The 27,627-nt window shown below is 30.9% G+C and overlaps 2 protein-coding genes and 1 long non-coding RNA gene across 3 annotated transcripts in view; 2 read left to right on the forward strand and 1 right to left on the reverse strand.

The window, feature by feature from the left end:
* The window catches only part of Spg (sponge), a 49,578-nt gene extending 25,502 nt beyond the window's left edge, over positions 1–24,076 (reverse strand). The window contains exons 1-4 of the mRNA XM_026630574.2: positions 23,876–24,076; positions 22,757–22,840; positions 19,530–19,723; positions 17,739–17,887 (exon numbers count right to left, since the gene is read on the reverse strand). Coding sequence (XP_026486359.1) covers positions 17,739–17,887; positions 19,530–19,723; positions 22,757–22,840; positions 23,876–23,912 — 464 coding nt within the window. The 5' untranslated portion in view covers positions 23,913–24,076. The remainder of the gene's footprint in view (positions 1–17,738; positions 17,888–19,529; positions 19,724–22,756; positions 22,841–23,875) is intronic.
* Positions 1,241–15,425, forward strand: Inx3 (Innexin 3). The gene is made up of 9 exons (XM_026630575.2): positions 1,241–1,489; positions 6,513–6,695; positions 11,222–11,418; positions 11,878–12,000; positions 12,463–12,558; positions 12,635–12,745; positions 13,094–13,230; positions 13,427–13,574; positions 13,685–15,425. Exons 2-9 carry the CDS (start codon positions 6,533–6,535, stop codon positions 13,868–13,870), a joined length of 1,161 nt encoding a protein of 386 aa, XP_026486360.1. The 5' UTR covers positions 1,241–1,489; positions 6,513–6,532; the 3' UTR covers positions 13,871–15,425.
* Positions 24,077–24,869: 793 nt separating the features above from the next.
* LOC113393597 (uncharacterized) lies at positions 24,870–26,166 on the forward strand. The gene is made up of 2 exons (XR_003368503.2): positions 24,870–25,236; positions 25,941–26,166. It is a non-coding gene; the product is annotated as an uncharacterized LOC113393597 (long non-coding RNA).
* The last annotated feature ends 1,461 nt before the right edge of the window (positions 26,167–27,627 follow it).

A 27,627-nucleotide genomic window follows, 5' to 3' on the forward strand; every position in this document is an offset into this window, starting at 1 on the left:
ATGACATCGAATAATCGTAAAAAAACTTTAGTTAACCATCGGTAAGTTAAACCACGTCAAGCAGTCACGAGTTTTGAACTAAAAAAGTAAAAACAAAAAAAATAGTAGTTAACGTTTGTAGATTCATATCGTTAATGTTATGTTATATTTATGTAGAATTACTGTAATAAAAAAAAATACATGTTTAACGATGAAAGTAGAATGATTGAATTTAGTGAATCTATAAAAAAAAAAGTAAAAATGTTATATCCTCTTTGATGTCATGATATAGTGAATTCTCAAGGAGCATGAGCCATGCAATTTGCTTTATGTATAAAAAATAAAAGAAACGATCGGAGCACAGGTAGAACGGTCAAAATGCCTAGCCAATGACAGAGCAGCTGACCTCAGCTCCAGACCAGACCTCTTTGGATAGATTATTATTAATTGTGATGGCCCGTTCACATTGGCGAGAGGCGAGAATGCAGACATGTAGTATTCATAAAGTTTAATGAATTCTACTTTAATGATTAAGAATGATAAATTATTGTGATACTCATATTACACGTGCGTTAATAAAGAATAATTGCTTGCCATGAAGCTATTTAAAGCAAAAAATGCATAATTACTTTACGTAAAAATATATAGCAAATTTATATAGACCTGTTTTAAAACTTACGGCCATTATAAAAAAAGTTACTCGATAAAAGTATCTACATTATCGTTAAATTCATCTCGTTAATTAATAAATACATATCATTAGGCTACAAATTTTCATATCGTTAATTAATAAATACATATCATTAGGCTACAAATTTTCATATCTACATTACAACAGCTAGGTCGTTGTTTAAGATATGTCAAAATGTGTTTTTGTGTACGTTTCAAGTTGTTACAAACAAACAATGAGTAGAACTAATATTTAAAGCTTACATAATAATAGGAGTGACCAATGTATTTAATTAAAAGCCGCGAGCAATTTTCACCCGTTACAATCAGTAATCATGTTCATAACCGCTTTAAATTGGCGTACAAAACTTTGAAGCATCCGCCACGGAGAAAACGCAAGAAGTCGAGATAGACAGAACTCGTTCCCCGATGGATTCTCGAGACTTGACTACTGTGCATTTACTCAGATTTGGGGGAAGCGAGACGGTTTAAGTTAGTAGCACCACTAACGTGCGCGAGAAAGAGACAGACATTGATGCGCATACGCTGCTGTTCGGTAGTGATACACGCGCGAGTCGACGCTCGAGCCGATCGAGTCGAGTGCGCTTTCCAGTTCGCGTTCCCAACCCATGAGCAGCTGGTGTGCGGCGTGGCGGCGTTAATGCCACTCGTTTTACTCCAATAATTTTGCTTCACTAACCTACGTATCCCAAATAATATGACGTAAAACTGACGTGACTACGTGCAATCGAACGCGCTAGTGTTTGTTGTGTTGTGATACGAAGAGACGTGCGCGTTTTACAAAATCTCGGCGGGTTAAATAACAGTTACTTTTGAAAAGGTAAGCTATGTTACAAAAGCTCAGAATGTATTGAGACACGCTTAGCGGCTATCGACGACGGTGGAATGCAGTTTGACGGCATACATATGAGCATGTGCAGGAACAAAAGCCTCTTGCATAGCCATCGAATCTTTTTTTATTTGCTCCGCTTTCTTGTAAGGGCGGCTCGTTAAACATGACAGATGAAGGTGACGTAAAATGTACAGGTTATGAATCAAACCAGTTACGAGGTGTAAAGTCTTCCACAGGTAGCGACTATGCTCTTATTTACCTGAAAAAAGGGGAAGGGACGCCGTGCCGTTTACTGGGAATTTTATGAATAGAACTAAAGAGACGAGTTACGATTTATTATTATTAATGGTTTGTTTGTAAATCTGACCTAATATTGCCACGTACATTTAAATTTTAGCAGTCACTTGAATAACAATTATGAAGTAAATTATTGTCATCATTGAATTACTCATTAATACTACTATAACGACAATCGTTCAATTATTAAATAGGTAATTACATAATTATTTAATTTGCCGATTACTAACTTCTTTAAATCCTTAATGAATTTTATTTAAAATGTTCTATCGAGGACAAATTGTAATTAATTACCTACTGACAAAGACCACTGATGTTTCGATTTAGTTTAGTGTTATTAACCACGGCAATAACAACTATAAATAATTTAGACTGTGCCAGTGTGAATTGATTTGACTTAGTGAAGTTCAAACTATCTTGTTTATAAATCAGCATCCACAAATATAGCCAGTACAAGGTTTGTAATGCTTAACGATTTTTTATTCTTTATAAAAAATATCTATTTACATAATGTGTATTAAAAATACATTCAAAGGTTTATAATTACATAAAATATGAAACCTTAACCTTTGATAGTAGTAATATAGTTAAAATATATATATATCGCTTTACTCGAATTCTAATTTTAAAATATTTCAAAAAGACTCTAAATTCCATCCAAGTAAAAAACACGAATTCTCGAAACATATTTGAATAACAAATTACAATGCGCTCGACGCGACTAGAAAATTATGAGATGGTTTGAAGAACCTTTCCCATGATCATAATTATAGTACGTATTAGGATTTGAAGTGAAAAATATTAAAAAAAATAGCTCGATACACTTAAAAGAGTAAAAAAAACGGTTGTAGTTCATCGATTCCTCGAATCGTGTGATTTAACGTTACGGTATCTTCTATTTGCGTTGAATACGAGAAACCAATGATAAGTATTTAAGCTTATCTTTGATGGAGTTATGGAATACATCAAAAAAATTAGTAACTAAAATGGATCGTTAAGCAGAACGTTTAAATTTCGTAGTCGAAATGAATACAAAGTGTAATACATTCAGCATGTAGTTCATTGCACGGGCAATGAGCATATCTTTAACAGGTCACAAACAAGGAATTCTTGTCACGGACGATGCCCGCCACCTGCATAGTGATCCTGAACACATGATAACCTCTATTCCCGTTTATATGCTTCTATTTGAATCTAAAGATATTTAAGAGACCAAGCTTTTTTTATATATCGATTTATGAATCTTACTTATATTATAAACGCTACTCTGTTTGCGACCAGCTAGGTTAAAAAAAATGTATATGTAAAAAATTAAATACCACCAAGCAGGTCAATTTCCCTCATCACAAATGAAATAGGATAACGACATATAAATTGAGTCGCAGGGATTTGCTAGTTCAATATATTTTTTGCTATTTAAGTCGAACTCAATAAGCAAAGTCACACTGATAAACGGGTTTACAAATCCATATTGAGGCATACGTTGCTGTGCACGTGTGATTTAAACAAAACGACGACCGAACAAATAGGATTCCAACGCTTCGGAACGCACAAAAAATAAAACAGTAATATCTTACAAGAACATGACTGACTTGACTATAAAATGACTAACGCGTAAAGTAAAAGCAGAGTCAGTAATTACATTTTTCGCAAGAAAGTTACCAAATTGTGTCATGTCTTACGCTTCGTATCATTTCTTTACTTTTATCGAGTCAGCTCTTTGTCAACTATCTATGTGTGTATCATTGATGCATTATGTAGTTTAAAACAGTGCATTGTGTATTACAAACACGCGATAACATTTAGTCGGACAAGTTTTTCTATACGCGATTTGTATCTTGATTAACTCGCAACTTTGACCTTTGTGATAACAGTACATCTGCGGATCATAATATAGCTAAGACAGACCGATGTCACTCCGCTTATATAATGAGGGCATACAATTATCACTACTTCGTGTTTTATTTAAAAGCCGTTGCTTGAAACTTGTATTGTTTTATTATATCTATCGGAAAGTGTTTTAAAGAATTTAATGAATATAGTCTGACGTTTAACGATGTCGAAATAAAAGTTTATGATGATTACTTTTAGTATTAAAAACAAACATAATTACATCGCAAAATTGAAATACATATTATGAGAACACTCGCTGTTGGGAACTTATATTGAAATATATCATAAATTCATAAACATAATAATTTATCACCTCAACTCATGTTATATGAAACTTAAACCTTTATTGCAACCACAATGTAGGTTTGGAGCGCATTTCCGTATTATGATATTATATTGGTGACTGGTAAAGGACGACGGATGCGATGACCGATATTACCTAAAGTCTTATCTTACTCACGCCCATTCATAGAATATTACTAAACATTATTTTTTGTAATAACCAATGCATCTTATTACTTCAGTCCCACATTATGTTCAGGTACATAATTTATTTAAAGAAATATATAACTTATAATAACACAATTATTTCTTATAACAATAAAAAAAAAAAGTTGGCCCAATGTTTTCCAATCATGTGTTTTCCCATAATATCTACGAGGTAAACAACGTGGAACGATGCAATAGTCAATGGAGTTAATTATATCGGACGAGACGTCATCGTCCGGCGAACACCGCGGCATAGCTAGATCACGTAGATAACGCCAGACGACAATTCACCATTCACTCGAATTCTAATACATCTCACATATAAAAGTATAAATTATTTCCTGCGTGGTAGAAATGACAAATAGCTTAAGACTTGTTATTGATAACTTTCGAGTGTAACGATGCATTCATCTTCACACATGAGCGTAAAATTGTTACTAAGTCTAATATGAACTTAGATTCTTTCCTACCATCGTTGTGCTTGCATTATGGAAGTTGGACGTACTGAGGCTCGCGTCCGTCTGCCATATTTAGTATTAGAGGACCGACGCGTGCCGGCAGCTGTTAACAAGCCGAAATCGTTATAGCCGATAACATTACTCTATCCTTAAGTCAGTCAAGCCAAAAAAAAAACGAAACGTTTTGGTGCTCGAAAATTAAATGGTTATTGAACCGAAAGAACAAAAAAACTGAGTGATAGTATTGTATTGTATATCAGACATCTTCCTTTTTTTGGCAACCGTTTTTTTTTCGATTAGAAACAATTGACATCAGTTTTTTGTATTCTTCTATTCAGATCTAACGAACTTTAATACTTAACACGATACTTCCTCGAACATGACCAATCATACGCCCTTACATTTCATAAATCGTGGACTGTATGTAGGTACGTTCACTCAGCTACTTAACTCCCTACGCTTAGCTTATTATCAGTTAACAGGTGCCTTAAATAGGCAATGAATATGAGAAAAAACGAAAATATGTTCTGAAAAATGTACTTTCCGAACCGCTGGTAGCTTTACATTTAATTCAACATTATAACATGACGATTCAAATGTGCCTTTATGAGCCTACTTGAATACAGAATATTTTGATTTTTCAATAATGTTCAATTTCTTATAAACAAACAAAATTATACAATACCGTAGCCGTTTTAGTTGGTTATTAATAATGGTATTTGTGAAATTAAGTCAATCGTAGACTTCGACATACCAAACGGGCAAAGGTTGTCGCTACCCGGACTGGTAAACTGGTTTCCGCGTAAAATTCGCTTTGCCACGCAATGCATCACTCTGGACCGAGGGCGGTAAGGCAATGGGAGAAGAGGAGGGGAGGTTGAAAACGCAGGAGGCGATCAGCGGTCGACGACCCGCCTCAGGCCCTGCGCTTGCGCACCATTCGCCTTACCGCAACCAGAGCCGATTAAAGCCAAGAGAATAATGAGATTATGATGGAATGTTAAGCAATATGACTGCAGTATTGACGAATATGTATACAATATACATCCAATTTAGAAGTTAAAATTATAGATTTATAAGTCATACAATTATATGAGTAAAACAATATTGTATGATAAAATAGATACGACGCCTACATTCTCAAGACAATTGAAGACGACACTGACAAAGTTATTAATTTTTGTTCCCCTTACGACTTTAGTAAAATTTATCTTAGACACACGACACCGCGTAGGAACGGGATCAAGAAGTCTTCAAGGTTGGATCCATTTGTGATGAATTGCCACTTATGATAGTTGGTACCCATTTATGTGCTATATTCCTACCGCACATTCAAGTCAATTTAATATTGAAAACTAAGTTTGTCGTCAATTAGGCACCTGAATGTCAAGAACTCTATAAAAACAAAAAACAAAATTATATATCTAAAAATTTCGTAAAATAATGCGTGTGAGTGGACAAGTATTCAAATGATGAGAGGTCATTGATTTAAAGAAACAACTCGATTAATATGTAACCAAATATGGCAGCTATAATTGTCGTTTAACGGGATTTTGAACTTCTGACAAACAACGCAATGTGCTATATCCCGAACACTAATTATATTCTCATATCAAAATAAGTATGAGAAATTAATATATTGTTGATAGCGGTATTGGCCTTCCTTCGGTTTATTTAAAAGTATTTATAGAATTTAAAATGAGGGCAATAAAGTTGCCATTTAAGTTAATGTCCTATGAATAACAGACTGTATTCTATTTGTTTATAGCCACTCCTTATGGTGACTATTGTGTTTAAATATAGACTTTTCTAAATATTGAACGCGGGGAGGATATATTTTGAAGCTATAAAACACGATATTTATTTTGTTACAGACAGACGAGACTGATTAGAGATGGCCGTGTTCGGATTGGCATCCGCCGTAGCGGGCTTTGTCAAAGTCCGCTATCTCATCGACAAGGCGGTCATCGACAACATGGTCTTCAGGATGCATTATAGAATCACTTCGGCTATTATGTTCCTGTCTTGCATCCTCGTTACAGCTAATAATCTAATTGGTGAGATATCCTTAAACACTTTATAATTTTCAATAAAAAATTGCCTGTCATTTGAAATTTAAATATTTTAGAATAAATTATCGTCCCGACAATAGATCATGAATAATAACAAATACGCACGCATTTAAATATACTTTTGCTCAAACCATTGTGAAAGTTTTTAAATAAACAAAGAGAAAGTAAGTTAATCGAGAACACTATAAAGTTACTAATTGTTCATGAAATATTATCCATGTTAATTAACATCAAAGTCTTGACCCGGAAATAGTGGACTATTAACCTGAACGTAGGTGAAAATAAACGTCCGTCTGGTCAGTCATCTCAGAACGGGGAAAATGACTCATATTTGTCCATTGTTGAATAAGCCATCTGGAAGTAATGTAACAGTTACCTAAATTAAGACGCCACGTGTAAATTGATTGTACACGCAAATACTGAGGCGTCTGGGAAGCTGATAAGGTTGAAGTCATTGAACAAATTGGGCCACTGGACTATTACGTACATATATAAAAACAATGAATCCTTTAAAAATATTCACGGAATTTGTATTAAAATTTATAATGCATATTTAGTTTGTTAAACATTAAAATTATTTTCATATAAATATATGACGTATTAATCACTATCATCATTAATTCATCATCATCATTAATCAGTATCAATTATAATTCAGTAAAAGCTTACGTAACTTCAAATAATTTTATTAAATAGCGTTAATAAATGGAAAATTTGTTTAATAATTCACCACTAAGTGATTTCTGTAAAAAAATGATGCTTCATGTTAATATAAAACAGCAAGCAAATATAATTTTCCTGTTTTTGTCGTTTTGAGATTTCAAACTATATTTAATTACAAATCATGCTACCGAGATGAGTAGACCTCGAGTGGCAACAAAGCTGTAAGAACAAACATCGCATATTGTTTATCGTAAATAATAATAAAATAATATAAAATAAAATTTATCACGTGCCCCTTGTTTATAATACAACCAATATAAGCAGCCACTTAATCACGTAGTGAAGAGTCGAACAACTACAATCCCCTCTATGGTTTGAACTTCCCAACCGAATTGAATATTGGCTACGTCGGTAAAATAATATTAGGAATTACCATCCTTTCACATCTATCCTTGAACAGTAATTAGATATTGAACAGTTTTCCTTATTAAACTTAACCTTTCATCGTGATTATTATGAGTCAGGTAATTTAGTTCCGCTTCATAATGAAACATTTATTTTTTAAGTACAGGTAGAAAGACACATTACCGTACCATACCCTTATTATAAATGGCGTGTTTCAACTATGTAATAAAATTGTAGTTTCCTTCATTTTTTATAATTAATTTTATAGTTTCTAGATGAAGTTTCCATACTAGATCCTCTAATATAATTATCATCTTATCTACAGAGCTAACATTTACAAACCATATATTGCACTAGGTCACGTTTCAAATCATAAACATTAATTATTATGAGGTATAAAGGTAGGTACACATTTATAGTATTCTTCAACATATGAAATCTTCTTAAAGCTAGTATAAAGCTAAGTATCACGTAGTATAAGTATTACCTGAGAGTATTTCACTTATGCAATTTATTTAAAAACCGGAGCTGGGTACGGTTCTTGCATAATTAAATATAAAATAGTTACAGATAAAATTCATTGTTTAGGATTTCATCATTGCTTTTGCGTCATTTAAAATGCTTGACGATGTGTAGCTAGTCTTATTAACTTATCGTAATTTATTAAATGTGAATCATTGTAAAGTGTATTATTATAATATTTCGTAATTATAAAAAGTTAAACTTCGTATTTATTAAGTTTTATACTTATAAACCAACTAAAATAAGTTATGTAGTTACATAATCACATCCAAGTGTGTAAAAGGGTTAATATTAGCAGTCTGCGTTTTACAATCACTGCAACGTTGCAAGCTGTGATGTTTAGTATATGGGACCACATCTGCAGACCAGGTGTAACTTATCAAAACTACACGTTAGCGATAAAACCTATTCAAGTCAGTTGCTAAGCAAACTATTTAAACGTACGAACGAATAGATGATTGAATTATTTAAAAAATTTGAAATATTTCCCAAAACTATTAATGTCATATAATTTAGTTGATATATTGGTGATTCGTTTCCTTTATTTAATGTAAAAATTATGTTAGTGTTTATAAATACCGATATGTTATGTCGAATAGCGATGAACTTGCTCCTCTTTATAATAACAAACGTTAACCCTTGAATAATATCGATATTCATATTCCATATGTTATATAACCGAGTTGATAATTTAAATTTATTTTACAAATATTATTATGAATTCAATGATAATTACTTAGTTTGTTTCATGATCATAGAATCTGTTTTACGATTAGATACCTCACTGAAATTCTCGAATGTTCTGTTCATAATAATAAATTGAAATAAGTGTCACTAGTCTTTACTAGACCTGAAGTTTACCGTGACCTAGAATAGGACTAGAGGCCTAGATCGCTAGAAATAATGCAACATATGTTGAAATTTTTATAAAAGAAAAACAAATATCTAGAACTAAATCGTTATTGTATTTTCAAATATTACCCAACCTTAGTCAGTCGGAGTTATAATTGGTCACCACTGACCATAAACATTGGCGCTGAAAGAAATAGTAACTATTTCTTACATCGCCAATGCACTCCACCAACTTTAGGAACCTTGTAGTTTCGACGGCTCATTCACCCTTCAGACTGGAACACAACATACACAAGTATTGCTGTATGCACAAAGCCATACCATTGACATTTGACATTATACATCGGATGGTTGATCTATAACCGTTACATTGAGCAACAGCAATCAATGTTAGCAATTAACCTTATCACGAGTCGCCCGTATTAGTTGGTACCTGTATTCTCATCAATTACCAACGAAGATGACCTAATTTAATTTACTGCCTTCGCATATGTGCAATGTGCAGTTTATTTATGTCATTTGCATCTTTATTGCTTAATGTTTATCTTTGTTATAACGATTAGCGTGTGGCGTGCTTTTCATAGAATCACTGCTTTAGGAATTAACATGACACGACAGAGTTGATATATATTTTTTTTAAATTACGAAAGAAGTTCTTATTCTAAATTGTTGTTATTTTAAATACATATATATATATATTGAAATTACCTTTATTTTATCATAAATAAAATAAAACAAATATTTAAAAAAGAAAAAGATGAAATCTAAATTAAACATGACTAAAATCAAAATATCTAAAACTGTTAACTAATACCGCAACGACTTTCTTCAGTCGAATTTACAGATCTCTGATGGTATATATTAAGGCAATTTGATGATAAACGCTCTAACTATGCTAAGTGCTCGTTATAGGGCAATTAGCAACCATGCGACAGCTTCAATTGGCACTAATCTTCTAACTATTTATTCAGTTCAACTTAATATTATTTACATCTTACTGAGTACCATAGACAATCTAATATATACAGATAGGTCAGTAAATTTTTTTAAGTAGGCTGAATACTTTGTACCATTGTCCGTCAAGTTTCTAATTGATTTTAAAGTTAAACTATCAAATTTTTGAGATACGGTATCTGTGACTCCATGTTAGCAACATGCATTGTAATGTCATAAAAATCATTTAGTTAAAATGAACACACTGACAATCACATCTAGTTCAATGTCATGTAACAGATAACAATGAAGGGCCGTTTATATAGACTTTTCAAAACAAGCTTCGGTAAAAAAGTTATATAACGATATTTAACGTTTAATTATTGTTATTGCCTTCTTCATTTAGTCATTACTTTGATAGGTTAATTACAATTAATATTATACAATATAAAAAATGCAGTTAATTTCGTTTGCCTCATGGAGTAATATTCATGTTACTGGGAATTTGCAAACATGATTTCATTGTCAAACTTCGCAGAACTGCATAATATGATTATATCGTAATATATTAAATACGAGGCAAAGTGGATACAAAATGAAATGCCTAATAATATATGTAATGCTGAATAAGTTACAAAAATATACGAGAAATATACCAAATCCTAAAGAATCTTATACTATTTCCAATTATTTAAATTATGGATAGTATAACCCTCAATACGGACAAGGTGATCAAGTCACGACCGACAATTACGGCAGGTGGGGACAGCTGCACTATTAAACTCAACATTAGCGTCATCCGCAGTATGCGATACAATGTCGAGGACGCGTGAGAAATCTGTAACACATCCTACTTCATACTTCGTAGATAGCATTCGCGTTCCGCATATGAAATAACACGTAAGAAAGATTTCAGAACATGGGAACATATCCATGAGTATTCTATTAATTGAAAGCGTCAATATTTTGGTATTAAGTTCGAATTTCGAAAACGATTTAGCTCAATTTCTCATTGCGATGGTATCTGCAGTTTTTTTTATTAAATAAGGAATAATTAAATATTATAACTTGATGTATAATTGTTAATTTCGTAGCGTAGACTGAGCAAATAACATAGATCAATCCTTTTATTTTAGGTGACCCGATTTCTTGCATCAGTGATGGAGCTGTTCCAACACACATACTTAACACTTATTGCTGGATCACTTACACGTTCACCCTGCCCTACAGTGGATCTAAAGGGATTGCCCACCCGGGTCTCGGTAACGATTATGAAGAAGAGAAACGTATCCATTCATACTACCAATGGGTGCCATTTATGCTGTTTTTCCAGGTAAATACAATATAAGAAAAAAAAAAGACAACTTACCTGATTTCCTTACAATAAACACATCTAACAAAGGATTTTGTTAAGAACGGATATACATTAGCATCTGTTTTTATATTAGAATGAAAAAAAAAATACATTTTTATTTACGAGAATTACGCAGTATTTAATTTACAATGTAATTAAACATATGTATTTTAAAGTGAGAGACCGTAAATACTGCTGGACAAGGCCGGCTCTTAGTTCGAGGAAAAGATTATTCGACCACACTACTCTGATGTAGATTTGGTTAAAACAGATGAGCTATAATTATTAATTTGTTCGAAACATGTAACCTACATCATAACGATTTATTTATTCACCGGCGAATTTGAGTGGTGCTTGTACCGATTTGAACTTGCGATCTTCAGCAAAACTATCAACTTGCACATCTCAAGCTAAGCAATAACTTATTTTTATTTTCAGGGTCTCCTGTTCTATATCCCTCATTGGATCTGGAAGAACTGGGAAGAAGGAAAAGTACGCATGATATCTGATGGAATGCGCGGAACTTTAGGTACAATTGCCGACGACAAGACGAAGAGTCAGGTAAATAAAATAATTAATATACATAATCATTTCGTAACTCATTCAAATTAAACCTTATTCACATTTATATAAGGTTCAAGTTTATTTTAATAGATTTAATAATGTCACGAGACATGGATATTGTTTCGTATGTATTTTCTATATTATTTATGGACATTGATAGGTAAATAAGCAACTGTATCTTTATGCACGATTTCTGTGTTAATGTATTGTCGTATCTTTCATCATGAGCACAGTGACCAGCTCAATCAATTGGTACAATTAAGACAAGACGTACTAATAAAACTCGATGTTCCTAATAATTGACCCCCGATCTTTGTTTCATAATGTGCTCGAGGAATGCCTTTACAATTTCAGTAAACGATTTATTAGCTATTTATAATTTGTATGATCATGACATTAATTATTTACGTTTCAAATTAACATATTTGAAAATGGTATTAATTTAATATCTCGTTTCAGAATCGCCTGGTCCAATACCTACTTGATACACTTCATACGCATAACACTTACTCTTTCGGTTATTTCTTCTGTGAGGTTCTTAACTTTGTCAATGTTGTAAGTATGACACTATAAATACTACTAAAATGTTTTGCACAATAAGGTATATAACTAATATAACAATTATTCTTAGGTTGGCAACATCTTCTTTTTGGACACATTCCTCGGTGGTGCATTTTTAGCCTACGGAACTGACGTGGTTAAATTCTCCAACATGAACCAGGAGCAACGTACTGACCCTATGGTAAGTCAATCATAAAAAAAGTTAAGTCTGCTACCTGCTTATGTCCTACTGCTACAAGATTTGGTATTTATTCCACGACGCTGCTGTAATTATGCACTAGTAGATACCCATAAGGCAGATTTTTATTCGATACATGCAGAATTATTCTCGATGTTTTTACTTCACCGCCGAGCACGGGATTACCACATTAAAAATATATGTAGCTTGCCAATGTTCGAATCCGCTAATAGTCGGTTTAGATGAACTTGTTCTAACCACTGGTCCATCTTACGTAAATTATACATTATTAAACCTAGAAGTGCAACCGTTATTAGTTCTCTAATATATTGAAATATTTTGTCGTTTCAGATCGAAGTATTTCCCAGGATTACGAAGTGTACTTTCCACAAATACGGAGCTTCTGGAACGATTCAGAAACACGACGCCCTGTGCGTTCTCGCTCTCAACATCCTAAATGAGAAGATATTCATTTTCCTTTGGTTCTGGTGAGTAAGCGTTTATAACTAAATTTAAATTATTTGACCTTAACTCGATGCACTTCAAAATAAGAGAGCCTCAAACGTTTATATCAACTAATCGTAATTATAAACAACCTTGATTCGGTGAACGAACCTAACGCGGACTAAATTATCGTTTTATTGTTATTCATGTTAATAATGTATGATATTTTATGATTTCCAGGTTTATTATACTCTCCGTTGTTTCCGGCTTGGCTCTCGTTTACTCAGCGGCCGTTATTCTTTTGCCGAGTACCCGCGAGACTATTCTTAAACGACGATTCCGTTTTGGATCTCCCAATGGAGTTGAGGCTCTTGTTAGAAAGACACAGGTTAGTTGGCTCTCTATAATTTATTAATGAGTTTAGAATAAATGAAACAAAGAAGAACCAAAACCATTTTTTATGTAAAATATGGACTGAAAAGGTAATTAAAATTTTAGGTAGGGGACTTCCTTCTTCTGCATCTTCTTGGACAGAACATTTCACTACGTGTTTTCGGCGAGGTGTTGGACGAGCTAGCTCGTCGACTCCACCTCGGCTCTAATCCACCGTCGGCGCCTTCTACTCTCGAAATGGCGCCGATTTATCCCGACATCGACAAATTCTCAAAGGAGACTGAGACGTAAGGTAGTTACGATGCTAACTTGCAATATATTCCTCTCAGCTAAATTAAAACTAATGAAATAGATTGTTCCAACACATAGTTTGAGAAATGTCTACTAATTCTGATATTATTTCAATCTGATGTCTGTTTCTCAAATCTTGTGTTCGAAATATATTGGTCGATATAACGAGGATATATTGCTTAACAATGAATTTGTATTAAACGGATGCTATTTCAGTAGCGAGTTGTGTACATTGACTATGCAAATTATTAACGTTCATGACATTCCTTTGTTTTAACGTAGGCAATATTACTTTTTGCGAGCAGCCGTATTTGCCTTAGTTAAGCATAAACTTGAGGTCTCAATAAATTTTAAGACATGTTTTGACCAACATTAGTTGAATGTTTGATTTTAAAAATGAATTTATTGTACTAATTTCAAAACGCTAAAGACTGTTTGCGTAGTTTTAATTGGTTAAACATTTCTGGGGGTATTTGAAAATATGTATGTTATACGGTACGTATACGAAATATTGACTGTATACAGAATGTGTCAAACATTTTATTATAATAGGTATATAATAATTATTTGTGATAAGTTTTAAAATGAAGTTATATCATTTATTAAAAGAATGGCATACATATCACCAGCTCAACATTCTCTTTGTCATATAAAATAAAGAATGACAAAACGAATACATTTTATTTTGATTATTATGTATATTAAAATAATCTTTTATTAGATATTCCTTTTAATTAAAAGACAATATATATAAAAGGCAAATAAATTAAAGTACAAACGGTTCCTCTGGTAAAGATAAGTTTTGACATTCGACATGGCTTTTGATATTTTCGTTTATTTTAGTACTAGTAGGTTAAAGATATTCGGTGCAAAAGAAAAGGTGTTTATTCTATAGTGGATTATATTCAACTATATCACTCAAACATTAGTGCCATTTAACTGATACTTTTCGGGTGTCATTCGTCGTATATATGCATTTTGAATAAATATCTTTAAAACTACAGATCATCATTCCGTATGCATTGTATTCCTTTTTTTATATAATTATTTAGGTTAGGTTTAAGTGGTTATTGCAGTCAATTAAGCCATATACGTTAAGATATTATGATCTTATATTACTGGACTTCCATGAATCTCGTATATCGTACATCAAATAGCATAATAAGTTCCCGATATATTGATATTATAATATTTTTCTATACTAAGTATTACGATTATGATTAGAAATAAACCATTTACTGTCTTTGTACGTTTCGTATGTCTTTGCAAGTAATTAATAGTACATATTATTTTAAAAACAGCTTTATTTTTTGGCGCATTTGTGTTTATCGGCGTTATTTAATTGATTTCTTTAGCCCATTGAAATTATTACTAGTTTATAGGAAACTTTGTAAGTAACGTTGGTTCAATATGATCTTTGTTAATACATAAGTTTTAAACGGTTAAGAAACGCTGACACATTTTATCATTCCGATATCAAGACTTGTAAGAACTTGCCCGACTATTTTAATTGTATTTTTGGTTATTAAATTTGAATTAAACAAATCGCAAAACATTTTCGTTCTTTTTTATTTATCTATGGTTTTGAAATCATCTATTTTTTATGTAATAAAGTTATATAACTAAACAAATGTTTGCTCTTTTATTACCGTGTCATAATATTAAGAGATAAGGTAAGGTGAAATATACATGTAATACAAAGGTAATGTAAAATAAAGAGGCGGGCTTAGTGCACGCCCTACCATTAAATCGTTATTATTTCTGTGTTCCATATCTTGAGATAACGAATCCTTATATACGTTGGTCGTGTGTCTACCTGTTGATATTTTGCTATAGAAACGGATCAAACTATAATTACATTCGTAAATATACAAATAAATATTCTATAAATGGAATTACTGGTGACAATACAATCTTGAATACTAATAATAAACTTTATTTTCTGTGTCAATCTTATAATCCTAGAGTACGATAACGACACGACGACTCATTTAAAACTACAAAATCGTTTAGTCGTTATCTTTAAACAACTAAAACCCAAAAGTTTTTTTTTACAATATATTTAAGCGTACGAAAACATGGGCCACCTGATGACCAACACCCACAGACACTAGACCTGTCAGAAATATTAACCATTACTAATATTTTTTCTAATACCATATAATATTTTAATAAATAAACTTTATTCTCTTCAATGTGTTAATTAGAACTTTTTTAAAAAGGTCTTCTGCTTTAAATTTTTGCTAAAGCAATTAGAGTAACAATAATGCAAAATTAAATTAATTTAAAAGATTTTTTTACATGAAATAAAAGCAACTATAAAATAAGTGTAAATTAACTTGCCGTTAAAGTAAACTTATTTTAAATAATAATAAATAAAATAAAATTTAATTAAAAAAAAACAACCAATGTATGTCGGAGTATTACGTATACATCCATCAAATCCGCAGAGAGAACAAAAATCGTACGTGTCACAATTATTTATTTTATTAAGTTAAAAAAAAGAAACTGAACCCGTTATGTCTGTGCACATATGATGCAAACTTTCTAACTTCAGGCTGCTACCGAGAACTCCTTCAGAAAGTAGCTTTTATTTGACCGGGATAAAAAATTCAGTAATTCGGAATCTACAACCTCATGAGTAAACCACTGGACCAACGGGACATAATATACCAATAACACAAAACCAATATACATACAAAAGCCACCACAACATAACCATAACCACAAGATATCAAAACAAAAATAGACTATGTATTCAATATTCCATTGTTTTATTTTTTAAGTATCAACAAACTATAGAACAGAAAATAAATACGAGTATTTAATTCCTTAAAAATATAAAAACGAAATTAAAAAAATAATCCTAACCGTGTTATATCATTGCAATTAAACTGAAACTGGTGGCAAAATAAAATCTTAAGCTAAATAAATACAAACATCTCGAATAAAAAACCCCAATATTTCTTATTAGTATTCTGTCATAAAAATAAACCTCTAGTTAGCTTTAGAAGTTTCTAGACTTATATTTTATTGAAATTATAGTAGCCACCATAAGGCTGCTATTTATCAAATTGATTTAAATCATATATCTATATTCAATACTAGCTGTAAAGCTCGGTTCCACCGCGATAAACATTACCGCTCCACCACCATAGGTAATAGGGTTATGTTAGATAATTTTTTTATGAACTTCATTATTAAAAGTTTTTTTTAAATAGAAAATATATTCTGAAATGGGCACATTCATACAAACAAGTTCTTAAATTACATTACATTAGTATAGATTTATAATATTTATTTATAGTAAAAGCAAAACATTACCACCGTTTCAGAAAAGATAATACCTAGACTGAAAGAGAACCGGCTATAGAAACTGAAGATTATCATGGTAATAGTATTTATACGTTTGGATCGTGTCTGTGTTCTAGCTTTGATCTTATAATACTAAAGTACGATAAGATGTATCTAACCTAACTTTAAAACGACAAAATAGTTTAGTCGTTATCTTTAAACAACTTAAAGCCAAAAGTTATTTTTTATAATATATTTAAGCCGACGAGTTTATAACACCCATAGACACTGGCGCTGTAAGAAATATTAATCATCCTTGACATAGCCCATGCACCACCAACCTTTGGAGCTAAGATGTTATGCCTTGTCCACTGGCTCACTCGCCCTTCAAATACAACAATACTAAGTATTGCTGTTTGGCGGTAGAATAGAATACCAGCAAGTAATATGACAACACACAATTAGGTAAGTCTTACGATACATTTATCTACGTTGAATATGAAATAGATCTTATATGTGAAGTTTGTAATATATGCATATATAATTGATATGTTGTAATGAAATCCGCACTGACCTGTTACCCCAGTCTAGCTTAGTGACCAGTTTCAATCGCAAGGCTCGTGTCTGATCTTGGGTCAAGGTGCCAGCGAGGAGAGCCCGTCGACCACTGAGGAGTTCACGCATCACCTTCGCCACCGCACTGAATCTGTACGTTTCCCTTTCCTACAAATGTTGCAAAAATATATACTTAATTTTTTTTTATAACAAATACTAATAGAGAATTGTATGTATTTTCGGTTTCTATTTAATTATTTAGAAAAGAAAGTGTATATAACCACTACTGATAGACGTTTACAAAGAATTTGAGGTAAGTAAAAAAAAGTAACATTTTTTAAAATTATATACCATCATATACTACAGGGTCCTAATTCTACTAAAAAATTGACAGTTTATAGCAATAGAATCCAAACATAATAGTTGCAGTTCAGCCATTTTCATATTCACTTGGTGCAAAAGCCCGTCTGGGTAGGTACCACCCACCCATCAGATATTCTATCACCAAACGGCAGTACTGAGTATTCTTGTGTTCCGATTTGAAGGGTGAGTGAGCCAGTGTAACTACAGGCACAAGGGACACAAAATCATAGTTCCCAAGGTTGGTGGCGCATTGGCGATGTAAGAAACGGTTAATATTTCTTATAGCGCCAATATCCAAGGGCGATGGTGACCACTTACTGTCAGGTGGCCCATTTGGTCGTCCGCCAACCTATATCATAAAAAAACTACAAACGCAAAGATTTAGTTCATTTAAAGTTGGATCGTATTATAATCGGGATAGTATCGTAACTGATATAAATAGGTGGAATTGGTCCTCAGTTAAGATAATTAATTAATTTATTTTTTGTCAGGAATAGTCGATGTTGGATCCGAAGAGAATCGGTGAAGTATAATTACTGTTAGAGGTTAGTAGAATTATCCCGCAGAATCTTGTTTAAATAATATTTGATTCGTTTTAGAAAAAGGATAAACACGTAAGTAACAATTTGTGTTTATAATAATTCATCTTGTGTTGTGTATGACGGCGAACCTTCTCGCTCTCAAGAGGTGACGACGCTTGACTTAAAATAATATTCTATAAAAATAAAGGATAATGTCTTTGAAAATACGTAAGAATTATAAGGCAAAAGTACCGAATATCATGACATGCTATCCTCGACATAAATGTTTTGTAACGTCGTCAGCAAAGGCGCTTACGAACTACTAATCCGGACTTTTTATTAAGCACATCGTCTGTTACACTAATCTTTTGTTAGACGTGTTTATACATGGTTCATTGATTTACGCGAAACAGATACAAGATATGTTAAAATAGTTTTACTTGAATCTCCTGTCTAGACTTCTTATTAACTGAACATTAATTACCTATCGCAACAGAGTAAACACATTAATACCCTCTAAAGTATTATGACTGCCGACTTTTTGTCAGTTACTTCAATTTAGGAATCTACCTTTGTATTATCAATATTAAAAAAAAAACATTCATATTCATTATCTTTTTTCATACAAAATAATTACATTTAAAATGTTCATGACCTTCCACTGAACACAAAAACAACGCAATAGTTGCTTCCTTATCCTCAGATGAATAATATACTGTAAGATAAAGATCAACGTAAGTGACAGACTTAAAACAGGTCAAACAGTTATTTCAACCTTCATTACTAGAAACGTCATAGTATGATTCAGACGCTAATGAACAAAGAAATTACGTAGCTACTGAGTGTAGTTAGTATAAGTCATTTAAAACCAAGTGATTAAATTAAAAACACTATTAATATACTATAAAATACAATTCAATACTAACCACATACAACTTCTTCCAAAGTCGAGCCCATTCTCTTAATACGCATGCGATTTCACGGACTAGAGGATCATCTTTGAATTCTGCGATCGCTGAAGCACCGGTTCCTTTTTCGGTGCATGGTCGAATGGAAACAACACATGCCGGAAATATACCCCAGGCTGATCTATTTTTTGTGCTGAAGCCACGAAACCAAGCTGCAAGAAGTGGGAAATTTACAGGCTGTTAATGTTGTGAGTTGTAAAATATGATATCATCCTAATTTCGGCCACGACAACCATTCTCAAAGAGGACTTACCAACTGCGTAGAAAACATTATAGTTAAAAGTGTGTGCAATCACAGGTGCACTCTCATAGTCCAATGGGACGGCAATCTAACACGAATACAGAGAAATCAGACAACAGTTAAACGTCCGCAATGTCGTACTGTCCATATAATCGAGGTAGCGTTTGTCAGTCGGCCCTTAGCTCGTGCTGCTCTGATCGCGGCCCTATACCCTAGCTGACATGTATATTGGTTCATAGTGCATTCACACTTAAATAAAAATAATTGACGCTGAGACAATTTCCAACGGAAGTTACACTAACGCCAAGTTTCCGGCTCCGCAAAGTCAATAAATCATTCTTGGGGCAAGAAATCCGCTTCTATAATAAAATTCCGCAGACATTTTTAACTTTGCCGTTCCATAGATTGAAGTCAATTGTAAAAAATACATTGGTAAAGAAGGCATATTATTCGATACAAGAGTATATTGATGATAAAAAAGCGTGGAGTTAATGCTTGTTGACTTCCAGGCAGGAGACATAACATACATATATGTATAATTATAGTATTTGACCAACATGAATGTATTTTTAGACGTTGAAAAAGAGTAACTACTGAGTTTCTTGCCGGTTCTTCTCCGTAGAATCTACATTCGGAACCGGTGATAGCTTTACTTTAAATTGTTTGTTAAATGACGATTCAAAAGTGCTTGTAAAAGCCTAGTTGAATAAAGTATATTTTGATTTTTTGATTTTGAATAAATTCAGTCTTATGAATGTCAGCGTTAGCTTCGACACGTAAACGATGTAATTTTTCTTTTTAAATTAGATGATAAATAGAGCGTTTTAATGGCAGTTCTGTCAACAAAAACTATTCAACAGCACTAAATAATAACTTATTATAATTACCTGTTCAATCCTGGTACCAAAAATTTAAAATATTTCTGAATATAACCACATAAAGAAACTCATCGTTATTACTTATACAGAGAGCCCCACCTCATCTGAACGCGATAAACTAAAAAAAACTACCACAAGGCTTTTCAAGCGGTTTTTACCAATGGATGGAGTAATCCGTAGCGAAGGTTTAGGTATATATAATGTATGTGCATTACCCTAATTTATACGACATATTACAATAGACTAGGTAAGCTATTACAAATTATTAACAGCCGTAACGGAGACACCGCAGAGCGACTTTGCTCAATCATCATGCCAATCTTTTAATAAGCCCTATTATAGTTTGTCAGGTTTAATGATGAGTGAGAAGTCAGATGACTTAGTTCGGTACGAAATAAATAAAATTTAAGGGGCAATCGTTACCGTCATAATGTCATATAACTATATAATCAATGTTTTCCGTTGCACGCAATCAAAAACAAGACAAGTAATTATATTGACTTATTTTTACGTTCAGTGACCTTTCATTGAATTTGTCTCTTATTTGGCTATCAAATTACCTAATCTTTGACTTTTTAAATTCTATTTTCGTTATATTATTGTATTTCATTATATATCAATGATCTTGGTTAATTCTAAAATTTGAATAAAAATAGAAAAAAATGGAGTCACTTGCCATTCCATCCATCATATCAAGTCTATTAAATCGAACCTCTTAATATAGATCTGCCACAGATTGGTTCTCTTTTAATAATGTATTTTATATTTAAATTATGAATGTACCAATAACCACATTAATGATTATGAAAAATAAAAAGAACTTTAAATATTTTATTGTATTTTAAAATATAATTAAAATCCAAATATCACAATCTTCAATATTACTTTTAGGGAACGACTCGGCGGCGGTTAGAGAGGAAGTAAGTAATTTAGTTATAAAATAACTTCAAGAACCATTGCAACAGTCTAATCTAAATTGATAAGTTTGGTAACAATATTTGGACAGTCAAGAAATGTGAACTTTAGCACTCACACTTTTTGCAATTCATAATTAACTCCATTTTATTAAATGATTATGATATATTTAATATATGTAATAAAATTTAAAGATTTTTAAAGCAAACTGTTTTTTAATAATTTACATTCAGAATTCACCTGGATCCCTATACAGTCCGCACACCTATTTAATATATTATTAAGCATACAGATATATGTTGCAATAGAGATATTCAACAGTAACATTAACAATTTGTTTAATTCTTTAACTATTCACTATTCCAACCACAGGAGAAAATATTAATAAAAAACTTTGACTTTGAATTAACAGTGTATTATTGGTCTAAATATTTAATAAGAAATTATGTCTTGAGGATGATTGGTTAAATAGTGTTTGTATATTAGTTTGAATGATTGATGATAGTATGAGTAAACTCATTATTGAACTGAACAGTGCCATAACATTGTTTTTAATTACCATGAGATACACAAATCAACTTTGGAAGCAGATCTTAATATCTGTGTTACTATTCAACTAAGAATTTAATAGTATTATGTATAACAAAATGCTGCTTGAACATAAAAAGCTTGATAATAATTAATTAACAAGTTCATTCTTAAAAGTCCTTCTATAAAACCTCTCCTATTTAAAAGTATTTTTCATACAACAATGTTAAAATCCTTCTCCTGTCCTTAAAGTATTCTACCCTGTACATCTAGTTTCTCTCATCTAATGAGTATCTTCCCTGGTCTCTTATAAAAAAAGAAAAAATCAATAAATTGACTAGCTACCTGGCACATATTTATAATTCAGTTGTCTCAATGAAAGTGTTACAACATTAAATTATAAGTCTAAAATTTATGTTATGCCACCTTTGTTATGCCACTCATTGTAGGAGATGCAGCACAACATCTCAACTCTTAACTTAGAAAAAAAAACATAAATACCTACTTTTTTAAGGTTTTTAATATTATTGTCTAGCTACAGTCCTAAAACTGGCCTACAATATCATAATTTATTATTTAGTTGTAATTATAATTTTTTATAAGGAATTTATGTTCTATTTTACCTCCATGCTCTTCCAATATTTGCACTGTTTCTCCGATCTCAAGTGGCAACCCCGAACGAACATCTCCCTTCCAGTTGTAAACAGCTTAAACAAAGCAACCATTAAAAATAAACAGTGTGTTACATTTATTTAGAGAACACATGAGTCATTTACAATATCAGAAGACTATAATTATATAAGAACCTGTGATTCAGAATGCATTGATCTTAACTACATAGAATATGTAAACTTATGTGTAATTTAGTAAATTCTTATTGAAATCTTAAAATATAATATGACATTAAATAGGAAAGAGATAAAGATAATTGTAGAATTGAATTTTTTAACATAATGCAAATTATGTAGTATTTAGCTAAATTTATGTTCTATATAATACATAAATATATTATACATAACACATTTGATCTCATAAATCTGCACTAGCAAATTTAACTACAGTACATATTAGATAAACAACCAAAATTAGTAAAAAATCAAATTAAAATTATGTTGGAATTCAATGTTGTTTCTTTTTTAAAAAAACTTACTATCACATTGATTGCATTATAATTAAATAAATTACTATAAAATTGACAAACAAGAAACTTTTAATATAGCAAACTTGATTTTTTTTTTATATTTAATAATACAAATATTTTACCTTTAAATGATATATATACAGCCATAGTTTAAAATTGAATACATTAAAATTAATTTTTAAATATTACGTTTTATTTTAAGATTTTTTTTAATAAAATGAAAGTGTGAAATTAATTATTAACTAAATTCAATAAAATATATATTTCTAACACTTAATAAATAAAATAAAGAAATAAACCTATACACTTTAACTGTAAGTGCATATTCATATTAATTACATGTTCTATATACTATCTATTTGTTTATATGTATACATAATAATATAAGGAAGTACACAGTATACATGCAAGTTTATTTAATTTTTTTTATTAGCAGAGACGTATTTAGAGATATATCTAAAACATTATATGGATATTGATTTATTTTTTGAGAATATTAGCATCGGAAATAATTTATTAAAAATTCATAACATGTATTTACGTTTCCTGTAATTGTGCAGGATGTATTGATGATTGAATTGAATCTAAACGTCAAACTTACCGACAGCCAATTTCGGAGATTTCGTAGGAATCCACATTTTACAATGTTATCTTACCGAATATACGAAATCGGTTGTTAAATTATCACTAAACCATCATATTATCTTAAATAAAAATAAACCACAATTTTCATTATGAATCTGCGACCAAATAACTTTTGTTTTTAGCCTGCGTACAGATTTAAACTGGCTTGGAATCATAGGTTTTAAGTTTGCTTGCAATGTTGCTGTACGATAATATATTATGTAATCAAATATTTTTATAGCTTTGATCCTGTCATTATTAATAAAAATACTTCAAGTGCTTTTAAAAAACGATCTCAATAACAATATCAAATAATTTTTTATTTTTCTTCATAATTCAATAAAATTTATTTTCAAAATATTGAGATGGATTTAAAACACGTTGTATATTACTAATAAATAAAAATGTCTTCTTCATTTATTCATGAAAAAATTATACAAAAAAAGACTTGAGAGGTTTAGAATATGATATTTTTATTTATTAAATAAAAACTTTTGAGAAGTTTCTAATATTGTGATCAGTGGATATTTTTCTTTCAAAGTTTGATTATTGATATTAAAATGTTCTTCTTTTTTCAATTTAATTATACAACAATAAAATTAAGAATTTCACGTGATTCTATTTTTTATGGTGTTTTTTTAAACCTAGTAGCACTTTGTTCCTCCGCGTGACAAACTTTGTTATGATCAATGATATTATTCATGTCCATAAATAAAAGGAATAATAATTTAAGTGACTTTAATTAAATTATAAATTATAAACTTCTACCGTTCAAATTATTCAGAGATAATTATTCAATAATTACGTACCTGAATCAGTTCATAATATTGTCCATTATTCCTAATTGCAATCTATGTCTTATTATTAATTGTGAGTCTAAAATTTTTAAATAGTAATTAATAAAAATATCACTTAGCAAAAACAATAATCGCTGTAATATTATTTATTTATAAATTGTGTATGGCAGCCCCATTAAATAAGACAAAATTTAAATTTGACTTAAGATTTGTCAATTCCAGTGCGCTGTGACTTGTTGTTGTAGTTGTTTAATGTTTATATTTAAGAACTTATGCAAACCTAAACCTGAAATATATATCTAACATATAAAAAGTACCAAAATAAATAAACTAAATGCTACAAAACGTGTAACTAAAAAATATAAATATGTCGGACGATTTTATTCCTTTAAATCAAAGCACTCCAGTTCAAAACAAATGGCAAGATAGGAATCAACAGCATAGTGGTTATCAAAATAATTGGCAACAAAAGAATCATAGACGTCGCGGTCACAATCAAAAACAATGGTCACATAATTCTCAACACAGTAGTAGTTTTGGGGTAAGTTGAAATGAAGATTTTCAAAAACTTATTTAATATATTGAAATGTTTGAAGAATTTGGATGGTTTTAAATATTACTGAACCATTATATAAAATTTGTACAATTGTTTCTGTCCTGAACATTGCATTGATTCTGAATTTAATTTTTATGAATATGTTTCTTAGTATTCTAAGAAACATGTTATAGGTTTCTTTAGTAGAAGAATTCATGTTTATAGAAAAATTGTATGTTTAATTATAACATAATGCTCATTAAAGGTGGTGGATGAATTTTTTTAACCTTTTTTTATGATATCGGTAGGTGGACGAACAAATGGGCCACCTGATGGTAAGTGGTCGCCACTGCCCATAGACAATGGCGTTGCAAGAAATATTAACCATACCTTACATCACCAATGCGCCACCAACCTTGGGAACCAAGATGTTATGTCCCTTGTGGCTGTAGTTACACTGGCTCACTCACCCTTCAAACTCGAACAAAACAATACTGACTACTGCTGTTTGGCGGTAGAATATCTGATGAGTGGGTGGTACCTACCCAGACGAAAAACCTTAAACATTTTCACATAAACATTGTGTTAGTGAATAGATTAGAAATAGATTTATAGAAAATAAGTAATAATAATGTATTTGTTAGTAATATAATAAATACTAATTAATAATAATAATAATCACTAATATTTTTGTTTTTATTTCTTTGTAGAGTGACTGCAATGGCAGCTATGGTAGAGAAAACAAAACTAGCATTGATGCCTATTTACATCCTTCTATGTTAAAAGATCCTTGGGCGCACTTGAGACAGAGGACGCAGTGACAGGAAGAATGATATGTTGATATTCTCTAACATAATATCAATCATCAACTGATTGATTTAAGTGTAATTGATATTGTAATTATTGTTGTAAAATAAAATTGAGTCCAAATGTAAATGATAGACAATATAGTTTTTACATCTACAAAACTCTTTAATTGCTTCTAATAGTTTAAGAAGTATGTTGCATAATCCTATCCCAACCTAAACATTTATTATTATTCTTTAAATAATTTTATTGATTTGATACAATTGGTACCTTATTTGCAGTAGTCGCTAAGTAGATTCATTTAGATTAAATGAATGTGTTCAAATTCATATTAATGACACACTTTTTTTGTTGTACTTATTGTCTAATATTTGAAAAGATATATTGCGTAATTTTTTTTATAATAATTTTATAAATATTTACAAAAATAAAGGTTCTATTTAAAATCTGACACAAATGGTCTTATGGTAAATAAACAAATTATGTTTTTATATTCAAAAATAGTATTAAATAGCACAAGCGAAGAATTATTTTGCAAAGTGGTAATATCTTTTAAAGAAAAAGTCAATAAAACAAATTGACATTAAAAAAATGTTTTAAGTACATTTTAATAAGTCTTATTGTGAATAAAAAAAAAAGTTGATGTAATAAACTTAATGCTTAAATATTGTTGAAATGTCGTTTATACCTTGTTTTCTTTAATTAAAAATATCCTTGTTATTATTAATCCTTTTTATGACAACTTTCAAATTTATTGCAACTGCAAGTACCTATGAAAATGGGTTTGGTCAATTATATCAGGGGTTCTATTTAACTGCGCATGTTATACATTTTCATTAATATTTCTATATACTTAATCCTCTTCCAAAATTTATTTTTACTAAATTGAATGAACTTTAAGAGATAAACATATATATAACATGATATTTGTATCATACAAATACCATCTTCAAAAAAGTTTTATACTGTAAATCTAGCTATTTTTATTATCTGAACAGATTTTTCAATCACAATGAAGCAACAAATATAAATTTTTATATATTTTAAATTTAAAATCCGAAAAGTAGCTAATGTATAATGTAGGTACCAGTATTATAAAAGGCTGATGATATTGGTATTTTTTTTGTTTACAACTGCCACACTTCAGTCACAAAGTGCCTAATATTCAAAATGACTAAATATTTTATAGTTTCATACTATGACTAAGGATTTGAGTTCTTTGGGTTTGAAATATTTAATATGGATATGTACGTAGTTATAGTATTAGTTAAGTACCATTGATTCATAATTCTTTGTTTACAACTTCTCTCGTGCTTGTCAGTTATAGGTAACATTATGAGTTAACTTGCGTCTTTGAGACAAATCTTCAAAATCAAGATCTTTCAAAAAATCTTTTGCTCAGGAGTGGAAAATATACAAACCTAATACTTATAAATGTATAGATTGTTGTTAAATGTAGCCATCATGGATAAGAAGCAATGTAATGAAGAGATCAGTCATGTTTTAACGCTTATGTTTCTATGCTACGCTAAAGTTATATTTGTATACCAAGTAGGTAACAGTCGGAAGTTATTCGACGACAATGTGATC

Source organism: Vanessa tameamea, chromosome 6, assembly GCF_037043105.1.
Source record: "Vanessa tameamea isolate UH-Manoa-2023 chromosome 6, ilVanTame1 primary haplotype, whole genome shotgun sequence".
Classification (NCBI taxonomy): Eukaryota; Metazoa; Arthropoda; class Insecta; order Lepidoptera; family Nymphalidae; genus Vanessa; species Vanessa tameamea.